Source organism: Neovison vison, chromosome 13, assembly GCF_020171115.1.
Source record: "Neovison vison isolate M4711 chromosome 13, ASM_NN_V1, whole genome shotgun sequence".
Taxonomy (NCBI): Eukaryota; Metazoa; Chordata; class Mammalia; order Carnivora; family Mustelidae; genus Neogale; species Neogale vison.
Window position 1 is genome coordinate 148,179,239 of NC_058103.1, and position 13,744 is coordinate 148,192,982.

General features: G+C 48.8%; 1 protein-coding gene across 3 annotated transcripts in view; it reads left to right on the top strand.

Moving 5' to 3' along the window:
- The first annotated feature begins 1,248 nt into the window (after positions 1 to 1,248).
- Positions 1,249 to 13,744, top strand: part of PDE8A (phosphodiesterase 8A) — a 147,378-nt gene continuing 134,882 nt past the window's right edge. The window contains exon 1 of one of the 3 annotated variants that reach the window (XM_044231008.1): positions 1,249 to 1,677. In XM_044231008.1, the coding sequence (XP_044086943.1) occupies positions 1,489 to 1,677 (189 nt within the window). In that variant the 5' untranslated portion in view covers positions 1,249 to 1,488. The remainder of the gene's footprint in view (positions 1,678 to 13,744) is intronic. The other 2 variants (XM_044231007.1, XM_044231006.1) reach the window with 2 other exon arrangements.

A 13,744-nucleotide genomic window follows, 5' to 3' on the forward strand; every position in this document is an offset into this window, starting at 1 on the left:
GGTGTGCGGTGGACACGCGGGGACGTCGTCCTCCAACTGACTGGGGCTGGAGCCTCAGGCACAGAGAGGCTGCGCGACGCGTCCAAGGGCGCACAGCGAGCTGCCGGTGTGTGTGCGCGGGTGCGGTTCTGGCCGCGCCGAGCAGCCTCCCAGGCCCCACTTCGCAGGCGGACGCCGCGCTGTGGCCGCGGGCAAGGAGCCTCTGGGGCCCCGGGCTCCAGGTGAGAGGAGGGCAGCGCCCCGCCTGCCTCGGGCAGGGCTCTTCGGCGCTGCCGCCGCGCCGCCTGCGCAGCCTGGCGTTGGCGTTCCAGTCGTGGCGCGCGAGGGAGCGCACGGGGCACCGCGGCCCGGTTGGTAACGCCCGGAGCCCACTCGCCCGGGACCCGGAGCGCGGCTGCGCTCCTTGCCCTGCGGCCAGTACCCCAAACGGAGGTCCGCCGGCCTCGTTCCTGAATGAGAGGCTCAGCGAGAGTAACCCAAGTCACGCAGCTGCGGGATTCGAACCCCGCGGTCCGGATATTTGCGGCCTCCGGCCCGAGGCGGCCGTGTGTCCCTGGGCGAGTCCGTTCCCTCCTCCCCGCCGCCCGGCTGCGCGCCCCCTCCCGTCGTGGCCGCGCATGCCCAGTCTCCGGCGGCGCCGGGAGGTGGCGGCGGGCGCCCCAGCTGCTTTGCATTGACGCCAGCACCCGCTGGAGGTCACCGCTGGGGGCTGGGCGCGGCGTGCTGCCGGTAAGACCCGGCCCGGAGCGCGGAGCCGGAGCCGCGCCGCCCGCAGCTCCCCGGAGAGCGCAGCCGCCTCTGCGCTTCTCGACGGCGCGGCCCCAGACCCGGCCTGAGCCGGCGGCTCCGTCCCCACCCGGCTGGCTGTGGCCTCGCCGCCCCGACGGGCGCCCTTCGAACCCGCCACCCCTCAACGGCAGGAGCGTCTAGGCCGGCCTTCCCCGCCGCCGGCGCTCGGGCCAGGGGCGTTTCTTCGCGCGGCGGCGGCCCAGCAGGCGGAGCGGCGCGGGCTGCGGGCCCGGGGAGGCGGCGGCGGGCGCGGCGGGGAGCGCACCTCCCCCGGGGGTCGCGCCGCCCCGCGGCCAGGGCGGCGTCGCTCGCGCGGCGCGGACTTGCCCGCGCCCGGGTGGGGAGAGCGCAAATCTCCTCCCCCGAAATTCCCCGGAAGCGCGGCGCGGCCAGGCGAGCGCGGCGATGTGAGGGAGGCGGCCGGCGGCTCCCGCCTCAGGAAGGGCATGTTCGGAGGGGCGGCCGCGGCGCGCCGCCCGCCCCAGCGCCCCCTCCCCAGCGCCGCCGCCGCCGCCGCCGCGCCCGCACCGCGATAAAAGGGGCGGCCGCACTTCCTGACGCGAGACCCGCGCTCGCCGCCGCCGCCCGCCCGCCCAGGCGGCGATGACACGGCGCCCGCGGCGGCCCCGAGGCGCCGGGCGGGCCGTTTGCTGACCGGATCGCGGCTGCCCGCCAGCGTGTCCGCGCGCCGCCGCCAGCATGGGCTGCGCCCCGAGCATCCACATTTCCGAGGGCCGGGCGGTGTACCACGGCGGCAAGGAGGCCGAGGACGCGCCGGGAGCCGCCGCGCCGCCGCCGCCGCCCGCCGGCCCGAAGACCACCGCCTCGCCCGCGGCCCGCGGCGCCGGCCTCGCGGAGCCCGAGCCTCGCGACGGCAGCGGCAGGAAGGTAAAGGGGCGCCGGGCGGGCGGCCGGGGCTCGGGGGCTTGCGGTCCGCGGCGAAACTCGGGCCGGGCCGGGCGGGGCTCCCTCGCGGGCGGCGCTGCCCTCTCGCCGGGCTTCGGGTGGCTCTGACGGGGCGCCGGCGCCCGCCTGCGGGGACGGCGGCCCGAGGGAAGCCCGAGCCGCGCGTCCTCCGACCCTCGTCGGTGGGGCTGCGAGCGGGACGCCCTGCGAGCCGCGGCGTCGGTTCCCGGCACCCAGCCGACGCGGCTCGCGGCGCACTTGCCCGGGGGCGCTCGAGTCATTTCCCTCCCCAAGGGCGGGGAACCCCCAGGGTACTGTGGCGCGCCCCCGAAGCGTTAGATCCGCGTGAACTTTGTTCTTTGGGTTCTCGTGATGGAACGGGAAGGGCGGCCAGCCCGGGGAAGCCGCGGCGCTGGGTCCTACCACCCTGTTTTGTTCTCCCTCCGTCGGCTTTGCACGCGCATGCGGTCGCGGTTCCCCAGCTTCTCTGGGACGATTAAAACGTAATCCGAAGCCCCATCAGCTCTGCTCCATTGCACATGGATTTGAGGCTCACGGTTATTGCCATACGTATTGTATTTAAAGCATATGTAGTGAGAAAAGACCATCAGAACCGCGATTTTTGACGCATTCAGCAGAACAGAGTTAATTTTTTATTAAGTAGTTTGACCGGGAGGTTTTGTGGCTGCTTTTCACAGTTGGGTGTCTTCTCCAGCGCGCATCGCCTTGGCGTACGTTTTTGTGAAAGTTTCCGCGCTTAAGATTTCCTAAAGGGAAGATAATGATGGGGAGAGTAAAAAGGAAAAGGTGTTCATTCAGGCACACAGCAACAGCTTTCCAGTTCTCTGATTTGAACTGGATTTCATGCGTTTATGTTTTATTAAACTAGAAAAAAAATTCTGGTGTGCATGGCCTCGGATTGTTGATCATCCCTCTCGTTGCTGCTGCTTTTTTAAAAAGTCATTTGTAAAATTGTTTGGATTTTCTGGCTTACCGGGGTTTGCTAGACCTCCCAAGTTTGATACCGTTTGTTCACTTTCTGTGTTAAATTTCTAGCAGTCATGACGCCTTTTCTTTAGGAAAGTGAGAAAGACGGTAACCTAGATGAAGTGACTTCCCCACCCCTCAATACCCCGGTGAAAATCTAACTTTGTTGTGATGATCAGAAGTTGGATTCCTTCTACGGATTCTTGAAGAAAGCTGTGATGGTTTTAGACTGTGAATCCCAGCTGTTCCTAATGTCAGTGTAGTGCTTAGACATTAAGCCTGCCTAATTGGCTTTAAAAAAGCATCACACGGTGAAGTTGAATATGGAAGTGTTAACAGCTTTCAGGTTTTTGACCCATGTCTAATATTGGTTCTCTCTCATTAACTAATAATGAACTTTTAGGTCACCAAATTAGCCGTTTTAGAAAGAGGCCCTGTGTCTTGCCTTTTTGTGGTGGTGTCCGTGTCCTAAAATTCACCTCCCTGTCTTATAAGCATCTCTGGTGGAGCAGCTTGTTCCTCTGCGATCCATGGTGTTTGTAGAGCCCCTGAGTTTTTAAGAGTCTTACATATTCTGTCCCACTGGCAGCCCATTGTCTTGAGTTGGGGCACAGAAAAAGACATTATTTACAGTCTTTAATGCATTGGCACACATACAGTAGCTGCTAAATGTTTGCTGAATTTGGCTCTTTATTAACCAAAGGATGAAACTATAAAGTCACTGGAATTTACCCCATAAAACCTTCAATATAGGCTTTAAGGTACTATTAGTATTTCCAGAGGAGAGGTCAAATAACAACACCACAACCACAGAAATGCTTATTAGTTACAGACTGTACATGTTGATACCGGATCTCCGTTACAGATACTTGTATGTGGGCATCTCCAGTAATAGGGCAGAGGTAAATATCAGCATTTTTAAAGCTATTCTTTCTTTAAGGGAAGGAGTCATTTATTTTCATTTTTAATTTTGTTAGCTTTTTTATTTTTTTAAAGATTTTATTATTTGAGAGAGAAAAGAGGGAAGGGTGATGGGTAGAGGGAGAAGCAGACCCCCTGCCAAGCAGGGAGCCCCATGTGGGACTCAGTCCCAGGACCCCAGGATCATAACCTGAGCTGAAAGCAGGTGCTCAAACCATCTGAGCCACCCAGGCACCCTTTTCTTCTTCTTTTTAAAAATATTTTATTTTTAAGTAATCTGCATACCCAGTGTGGGGGCTCCAGCTTAAAATCTCCAGATCAAGAGCTGCACACTCCATTACCTGAGCCAGCCAGGCACCCTAAGGGAATGAATCTTTTAAAATTATCAAATACATTTCAGAAATCTAAAAATACATGTTTAGAGAAGATAAGCGTCCAGCGACTTAGCAAAACCAAATTATTACAGAATTAATTTGAATTCTGATATGCCAAGAATTGAATTGTATCCAATTCAATTCAAGTATTGAATACTAATATACCAAGATCCAATTTTAGTTTATTAAAAATTATTTCTTCTTGGGGTGCCTGGGTGGCTCAGTCAGTTAAGCATCTGCCTTTGGCTTAGGTCATGATCCTAGAGTCCTGGGATGTAGCCCCACATGGGGCTCCCTGCTCAGCAGGGAGCCTGCTTCTCCCTCTTCTCCCGCCCCTCTCAAATAAAATGTTTAAAAAAATTTTAAAAATTTCTTCTTAAAAATACAATAAACCAGCATATCACGCAATGGATTTCAAAAAGAAATTCATTGGGGAAGTTTTTGTATTTTGATAGTACATACAGAAAACACTAGTTCATCAAAATGCTTGGGAAACTGATAATTGCAGTTTCAGATTAATTAGTGTTTCCCCCTACACTGCAGTGTATCCCATGTGTGTTCCTTGAAGCAACTTGTTGACTGTTATTAAGTATTAAATGAAAAAAAGGAGCCATGTCAAAATAAGTTTGGGAAATACTGGCTCAGACTAAGTTTGGCAGATTTATGCAGGATTTGTCAAAAAACTTAATTTCCTAAAATACACTGTGGCTCTCCAAATGGTGTTTAGAGAGTGCAGCATTTCCCAGACTTGTTCGATTATGGAGCCTTTTTATAGAGTTATATCTTAGGCCACATGTTAGGACATGATTCCTAACATGAGATACCAGTATTCAAAGTACAAGAAATACACTTAACAGTAGAACACAATAAACATAATTTGCTTCTTAATGATTCCAAAGGTATTTCAGGATCTTTTAATACATTAGGCTGGGTCATTGTATATGAACTCACTCGAGTGTTACTCAAAGTGTTCTGTTTATTCATTTCAGGAGTTATAGTCGGTGTGCTTACAGATAATGAATGCTGTGTTCAGTTCGAACACTTACAGTTTTGTTTTTAATCAGCTTGAGCTTTAACTGTAACATTTCAATATTTTCTTGTCAGTCTGGATTTACTGGGTCTTCTCTTTCCTTAACTTGGACTTGAGTTGTCCTTGAAAGATTTGAGTGTGGAGGCAGGAGTGTCAGAGGAGAGCCTATGGGCCCCCCCTCCTTTGTGCACACACCCAGTACATTGCTGTGACCCCCCCCCCATTTGTCATTAAATAGCTCTGTGAGGCTGTACTCAAGTCTCTTTCTTTCACTGCTGCATCCCCCCACCCCCCACATAGTGGGCCTTCCACAGACATCTGTCGAATTAGAGAATTGTGTGAGCCAGGCTGGAGAAGTGGAAAATCCACCCAGCCCATAGAAAGGAAGTAGAAACCAGTTTTAACTGGAGCGGAGGCTGGAGGGTTAGATCTGGTTTTGTGGAAATCTCTGGTTATTGCCCTTTCAGAGCATTTATACTAGGGAATAATAGCGTTCTAGCCTGGTGAGCAGAGTACATTTCCCTCCAAAGACTGAAGGATTAATTAGTGCAGCTGGACGAGCAGTGCGTAACAGGTGACAGGTGATAGCGGGCCACACTCTGACCTCTCACTGAGGGCTCCCGGCCTGAGCGCTCAGAATCAACTCATGCCCACCCCATCCTGTCGCTGGCCTTTGCTTCTGCCATTCTCTTCTCCCAATTTTCTCTTATTCTTTTTTACCTCCTTCCTTTTCTTCCCTTCCTCCTCAAAACTGGTGGAACTAACCAGCTTAATGTCCCCCAAAGTTTAGTGGTTTCTTGGTGTTTCTTAGCTATGAAATAAAATTTCTTGCTTGCTTTTAATGTACCGAGTGGGCCAATCAAATTTTTATATTTCCGTTAACTAAAGCAAATTTCTCTCTGACTTGTCTGATCCTCCCCCACCCCCCCAACTAGGGGTCATTGACTCTGGGTAGATTATGGAATTATTGAGTTTCCTTCTGAAAGTGTAGTTTACAAAATGAGACCTTTCTGTTCCCGAAATATGTGACTATAATTTACCTCTGTAGATACTGCTTTTTCATTTTCTTGAATTCGTCTTATATATAAAAAAATACTTTGCATTTATATTCTGTGTCATTTTAGTGCTTAATATCAATTACCATCTTAACATGAAGTGTGGCTCTTCAGAGAGATGTTTTGAGTATCACAGCTCTATCAGCACAGACCTGCGCTGGGCTAGCCCAGACCCTCCTTGCTGAAGTGATGGTTGGAATGAGGCCTGTGGTCCCTTCTGACATAAATGTTTCCTGTGAAATGGTTTATGACACTGGTTTTTTTCCCTTTCTACAGCTTGCCCATTTAGGATGGGCTCTTTAATAGGGGAAGTTTCATGATGTGGTCTACAGGGTGAGGCAGATGTCTCAGAATAACCTAAAATGCCTTAAAGCACAGAACTTTTTTTTTTTTTTAAGGTTTTATTTATTTATTTGACAGATAGAGATCACAAGCAGGCAGAGAGAGAGGAGAAGCAAGCTCTCCGCCGAGCAGAGAGCCTGATGCGGTACTCGATCCCAGGACCCTGCGACCATGACCTGAGCTGAAGGCAGAGGCTTTAACCCACTGAGCCACCCAGGCGCCCCAGCACAGAACTTTTTAAAAATTAAAATTAAAAAATCAAAGAAGAGAAGGCGAAGTTGCTTAGAGCATGAGTAATCCCTTGGTCTTGTCCAAGGTCAGTGGCTTCAGCCTGGTTTCTCAACACAGAGAGGTTCCTGGAGTGCAGACTATCCGTATTCATCATAGCCACCATTTCTGGGATGCTTTTGATGTTGCGGGCACCGTGCCCGAATGTCTTACAGATGTTATCTCATCAAGTCCTTACAACTCTGTGAGATGACTGGTGTCATTTCCATTTTGCAGATAAGGCACCACAGGTTAGAAGCTCACCCACGCTCACACCGTTAAGCCGTATTCAAACCCATTGCTCCTGGACTGTTCTCTTTTAACTCCCTGTCTCCACTACATTTCCCATCCTCTGGCCGGCCGCTGGGTTGCAGCTGCCGCAGGTGCACCTGGCTTTTGAGCAGGCATCCTGAATCCACATTGTCAGGACTTGGTTAAGTCATGGCTGGCTGGGGGAGTTGGTTCCAGCCCTGCCGGAGCTTCCCGAGTTTGGAGAGTTGCATCCATCTTTGGCCCTGCCCCCGTGCACTGAAGTCAGGCATCTGTGAGGCCCTCTCATTTGTTCTCTTTGCTCTCTGACACGAGTTGGTGGCCCCCCTCAGGAGTCCTTTTCGCTCTCCCTTCCTCCTGCCCGGGCTTCAGGTAGCCTTCCTTGGCCAGAAGGCCCCTTGAGGCTAGTTCTTCCCATCAGCCTTTGCCCAGAGCACGACACCCCCTACCCCAGCTCTGCATGTGTGCCTGTTCAAGGCCCAGCCCGAGTCTTTCTTGAGCCCCTGGTTGTACTTGCTCTCTCTTTTCTCTGCCCTTAGGATCTTCCCCTGTAGCCCTTGCAGGCCTAGGAGATCTGGCAGCCTCCTGCGGGATTAGAGGCCTCTTGAGGTCAAGGACTATGTCCTAGATTCCTTACAGTTCCCAAAGCGGTTAGCACACTCCGTGAATGCCTGCATAGAGACACCAGTCTCTAAGGCGGGGCGGGCTTTTATTCCTCTTCCGTGGGGCTCACTCACCTTGTTTAAATTTCACAATTGGGGTGTGCTGTATGTGCTTTCACAAAAGCCAAAATCCCTGGAGCCAGTGATTACTGTGTGGGGTGATTGCTAAAGCTTTTGCCTTCAATTCTGGCCGAGTTAGGGTTGAGCAATGTTCCTGGGTCCCCTCCTGCTGTTCTACTTTTGTTCGGCTTGGTAAGAAGAGTGCTGGCGTATGGTGCAGAGAAGTGTTTTGGCAAGTCTCTTAGCCGCAGGCACCGTGTGCATCTCTCCATCCACACAGACCAGAGGAAGGTCACAGATTTCCCTCATCTCTGAACATGGCCTCAAAGAAGGCGAGGAGTGGGGCTTGCCCTTGCTTTTGTGCCCGGTGGGTTTGAAGTAGACCTTGGGTCTGTTGAGCTCGTGCTTTTTTCCTGTCTGCTTGCATCCTTCTCTCATGCGCTGCTGGGGACAGGAGCCTGCTTGGCTCCTTGAGCTCTGCGGGGGGGACAGCCCAGAGCGCCTTGCTTGCAGTGGGTGGCGGGGGCGGGGGGTGGTGGTGGCTCCCGGGTGAGGCGTGTTTGCATCGCCACAGAGGAGCGGGGAGAGACCTCCGTGTTGGGTCCAGCTCTGTCCAGCACCGGCTGTGTGGGGTTTGCCCAATTCCGATCCTGGTTTTCTCAAGCATAAAATGAGACTAGAATACCCAGGTTTTGGTGAGGATCACTTAAAATAATCTGTGTAGAAGCGTTTTACAAGCTCCAAGTCACCAGCACGGCTGAGGAATGAGGTTTTTCTTTCAGTCACCTCTCTTCAAAGGCAAACTTTGCTCCAGTATATTCACTTATTTTTTAAAGTCAGTCTCTTCCTCTTGAAAATGTTTTTGTCTTTTCGCTAATATTGTGAAAAATTTCAAGCATACAGCAAAGTACCTGTGTCCCTCCCACCTAGATTCTGCGGTTAACATTTTCCCTTCTGTGCTTCACCACCTCTTGCCATCCCATTGTTGCTCACAATATTCTGTTTTTGCATGAAGTTCAAAGTTCCTGGTATCCGTGGACTTAACTCCTGAACACTTCAGTACGCCAGTCCCTTTACCAGAGTTCAGAATTTGTTTCCTTTTTGTTTGACAGACGTATATACCATCTGAATAGATACAGAATGTTACCATCCCCCAGCGGAAAGTTCTCCTTGTTCCTTCCCCATTCCTAACCCCACCTGCCAGCAACCACTGTTGTGATTTTTATCCATTTTAAATTATTTTTGCCTCTATTAGGTTTCATATCAATAGGATCTCAAAATACGTATTCTTTTGTATAAGACTTTTTGTACTCAGCTCAATGTTTTCATAATTCACGTATGTTGCACCTGCTATTTGCATGTTTTCTCTTGCTAAGTAGTATTCTGTTATGACTAGATCCCAGTCCACTTCTTCATTCTCTTGTCGGATAACAGCAGGGCCTTTTCTAATTTTTGGCAATTAAGAATAAAGCTGCTACGGATAGTCTACTATAAATTATTTTGTGGCCATATGTTTTAATTTCTCTTAGGGAAGTACCAAGCGGAGTTGTTGATCAGAGGATAGCTGTACGTTTAGCTTTTTAAGAAGCTGCCTGACCTTTTCTGACACGGTTCTACAATTTCACACTCCTGCCAACAATGTATAATAAAAGTTCAGTGGACCCACATCCTTGCTGCTGTTTGGTGTTATCAGTTTCCTAATTTTAGCCATCCTGGTGGACATGTAGTGGTTTTTCATTGTGGTTTCGACTTGCATTTCCTCGATGGCTAATAACTTTGAGGACCTTTTATGTGCCTATTGATCGCTTATGTAACTTCCTTTTTGAAGTTTATAACATTTTTTTCGTAAAAGGAAGTATAAATCCTTTCATGACCCCTGGGTAAGGAAGGGCTTATTAAACAAGTTACACAAACCATTTGTCATAAAGGAAAAGGCTGACAAATTCAACTACCTTAAAATAAAGTACTCCTCATCAAAAGAGGGTGAAAAGGAAGGAAAGCCATAGTCTGGAAGAAGAAATTTGTAACACATAATACCAATAAAGGATTAGTATCCAGAATATATATAGAACAGCTCCACATCAATTAAGAAAAAGACAGTGCAGTTGAAAAACAGCTAAAGACGCAGACCAGCCTGTTATTTAAGAGGAAACCAAATGGCTGATAAACACATGAAAAGATGTTTACCTCATTGGGGAAATGCAAATTAAAGCCACAATGAAATAACATTTTACACCCATGAATTGGCAAACATTTAAAAGCTTGACGGTATTTTGAGGCAGTCCTCAACGCTGTATAGGTAGAAGTATTCATGCACTTGGGAAAACAATTGCCATTATCAGGTACAGATGAATGTGTGACCCTATGACCTAGAAGTGTTTCACTCTTAGAAACACTTACATGTGTGAACTAGAAAGATATACAAGAATGTTCATAACAGCAGTGTTTCTAATAGCAACCTTTTTATTAAACTCAGATATCTATCAGCAATATAGTGGATACATAAGTTGTGGTATATTCAAATATATTGAAAAGAGATACTTCGCAGCTTTGAAAATGAATGGGTTATAGCTTCAGGTGTCAACATAGATCAATTTCAGTTGAGAGAGGTTTAAAAGAATTTACAAAGTAGAACTTTTTAAAGCATAATAGCTAAAGAGTATATTATGTGGGAATAGATATACACATAGATACTAAAGCTACACAGAAAACCAAAGAAATAATTGCTATGAAATTCATGTAGGCAAAGAAAGTTTAAGTACTAAAATGATAACAGATGAATTTCCAGTGCCTAGTTTAGAGGATGTAGGAGGACTGTCCAGGCCCTGGCCTCCGGGCACAAGCAGTCAGCCCTCTCAGGAAAGGTGGGGCAGGCCTCTGAGCTGGAAGAGAGGCTAGTGCCTGAGGGGTGGAGAAGGCGTGTGGGAAACAGGCAGGAGCCTGGTCTGGATTGGCCCTAAGATGCAGAGAGAGCCCAGATCAAACTTCTCACCCCTGCCTAGGGAAGACTGGGAGGCCTGGATAGGTAGTGAATGGGGGGGGGGAGGGTTGTATGTGGGGGGGAGAGGTGTTGACTTGTTCTGCAGAATTTGGGGAGCCTGACCACAGGTAGAGGGAGGGCCTGAAAACCCAGGGGCAGGAGTTTGTGAATTCCAAGTAACGCCTTGTAGTCCTGTAAACTTCTGCAACTCCCAAAGGCTTTTCATTTTCAGCAGGGTAGTTACAGGGTAAACCTATTTAGTGAAGATTAAGTTTTAGGAGGAACTTTGCAGAGGTTGGGGTGAGGAAGAGCTGGAGGGGGCGCACTACCCAGCGGCCTGGTGGCCGTGGTTCAGGCATAGGGTGAGGCCAGGTAGAGGTAATGTGGTGTGATGGCTTGGGGAAGGAGGGAACAAGCGAAGGAAAAGCTGGCAGGCGGGGGTGGGGGGGCAGGTCAGACGTGGGGTGGGGAGTGAGGGGCGAGGGCAGTGGAGGGTGACTCAGAGGTTGGGGTTTACCAGCTTAGAAGGACTGTGATAACATGTCCCCATTTGTATAGTGTTCTGTGGTTTACCAAGTGCTGTTTTTATACATCGTCTCATTTGGTGTTTCCCAAACTCCTGTGAGGTAGGAAGGAGGGATTTTATTGTTCCTTAATAAAGACCTAAAGAAGTTAAAGCGATCAAATGACTTGCCCAAGTTTGCAGGGAGCGATCAAATGACTTGCCCAAGTTTGCAGGGACCACTTACAGGTTCACTGTAACAGCATGGGGCAGAAGCCAGGCAAAGGAGAGGTGAGGTTTTTTGTTTTTGTTTTTTTTTTAATTTTTAATTTTTTAAAAGATTTTATTCGTTGTAGAGAAAGCGCATGCATCCATGAGTTGGGGGGGTGGTGGGGGGGAGTCCCTGCTGAGCAGGGAGCCCCATGTGGGGTTCGAACCCTGGGCTCTGGAATCGTGACCTGAGCTGAAGGCAAATGCTTAACCGACTGAGCCACTCAGGTGCCCCAAGGTGGGAGTTTTTTAAAAAGCCCCTCTTGTCCTTCAGGTCTGGATTTGTTTTATAAAAAGAAACTTTTACTTTTCCTCATTGTAAAAGTAACATTTATCGTAGACAGCTTGAAAAATAGGGAAAGGAGCAAGGATCACTTAGCTTGCACAGTCGCTGAAATTGCAGTCAGGAGCAGCTTCTCATGAAATGATGGTGTGTTTCCTTACATCGATGTAGATTGCTGCAAATAAGTGTAATTAAAACTATTTTTTGAATGGTTATGTTCTTTAGTTCTAGGAAACATTGAGCTATTATTTCTTCAGATGTCCCTCTTCTGTGTGTTCATTTACCTTCTGTGGTTCCATCCAAACGGTGGGATCTAGATAGTCTGAATCTCCTTTTTCTCTGCTTTTCTTTCCCGTCTCTGTGCTCTGGTCAGGGAGGGCTGTGGAAGGCTGTGGAAGCTACTCCTGTAGCTCTGCCTCAGTCCTCAAGGTCTCCTCCGCTCTCCAGCCTGTCGGGCTCTTCCATTGGATGGGTTTTGTGTTCAAGACCTGTGCTTTGTTCCCTTCCTCATGCTTATTCGTGTGTTTTGGTTGCACCATACTCATTATTTTTTTTGAGGCTATTAATTATATGCACTTTAAAGTCCTATTCTGATTGCTGTTTATTTAAGACATTTTTTGAGGCACAATCAGTGAAGTGTACAAAAAAGTGTACAGCTTGATACAAATTTTACCGTTTTGTACCACATATCACCACCATCCAGATTAAGATCGACCATTTCTAGCACTGCAGAAGGCTTGCCTAATGGCTCCTCACTATTTTTTTTCATATTTTTAATACTTTGTGATGAAAAATCTCAACTATACAGCATTTAAAAATATATATTTTATTTATTTATTTGACAGAGATCTCAAGTGGGCAGAGAGGCAGGCAGAGAGAGAGAGGGAGGGAGAAGCAGGCTCTCCACTGAGCAGAGGGCCCCGTGTGGGGCTCAGTCCCAGGACCCTGAGATCATGACCTGAGCCGAAGGCAGAGTCTTAACCCACTGAGCCACCCAGGCGCCCCTATACAGCATTTTTAAAAAAGAAACTGTATGTTTAATGTGGGGCTCCTACTCATGACCCAGAGAATAAGAGTCGCGTGCTCTATGGAAGGAGCCAGCTGGCTGCCCCCAATATACAGCGTTCTTGAAGGAGTTTTATGGTGAGCACTTGCACACTCAGCTCCTGTGTTTTACATTAGCGCTGTGCTTGCTTTATCCCTATATCCGTCTGCCCGTCCTTCTCTCCCTCCACCTCCTTTTTCTGTGATGCATTTTAAAGTAATTGCCAACAGCAGTGCATTTCTCTGAAACACTGCAACATGAATGTCATTCGAGTTCAGTATTTTTTTCTTTTAAGATAGAATTTACACACTGTAATGATGCACAAATACTTACTGTACATTTGCTGCGTTTTGACAAATGCATACGTAGCTGTGTGGTCCCAACCTCTGTCAAGATACAAAACACGGTCCTCAACCCAGAAGCCCCGTCCCCACGGAACTCCATGGTATGTAGTCTTGTAAGTCACACTTTCACTCAGCACTTTGGTTTTGAGATTCATCTGTGTTTCCTGTATTAGTGGTTCACAGTCTTGTAACTGTTTTAAAAGCACATGATACATAGGGTTAAATTGCCCTCCATAAGGATGTGATCAAATTTTAATATCACAGGAACATTTGAGAGTGCATTTTATACTTTCAACAATCTGATTGTGAGAGAATGGTATTGGTAATTTAATTTGAGTTTATTTCATTTACTGGATAAATGAAGTAAGTAATTGATAAGTGAAATAAATAAATGATACTTGCCTGTGTTGGTGTTTCCCTGTTCAAGTCTGTCGCCCATTTCTCTGTTTGGGCTTTAGAGAGTAAAAAATTTTTATTTGTAAGCTTTTTCAGTATGTTTGGGAGTTAAGTTGTTTTGTTTTGTTTTTAGAGACTTTATTTATTTGACACATAGAGAGAGAGAGAGAGAAAGAGGAAGACCGGGAGAGAGGGAACACAAGCACAGGGAGTGGGAGAGGGAGAAGCAGGCTTCCTGCAGAGCAGGGAGCCTGATGCGGG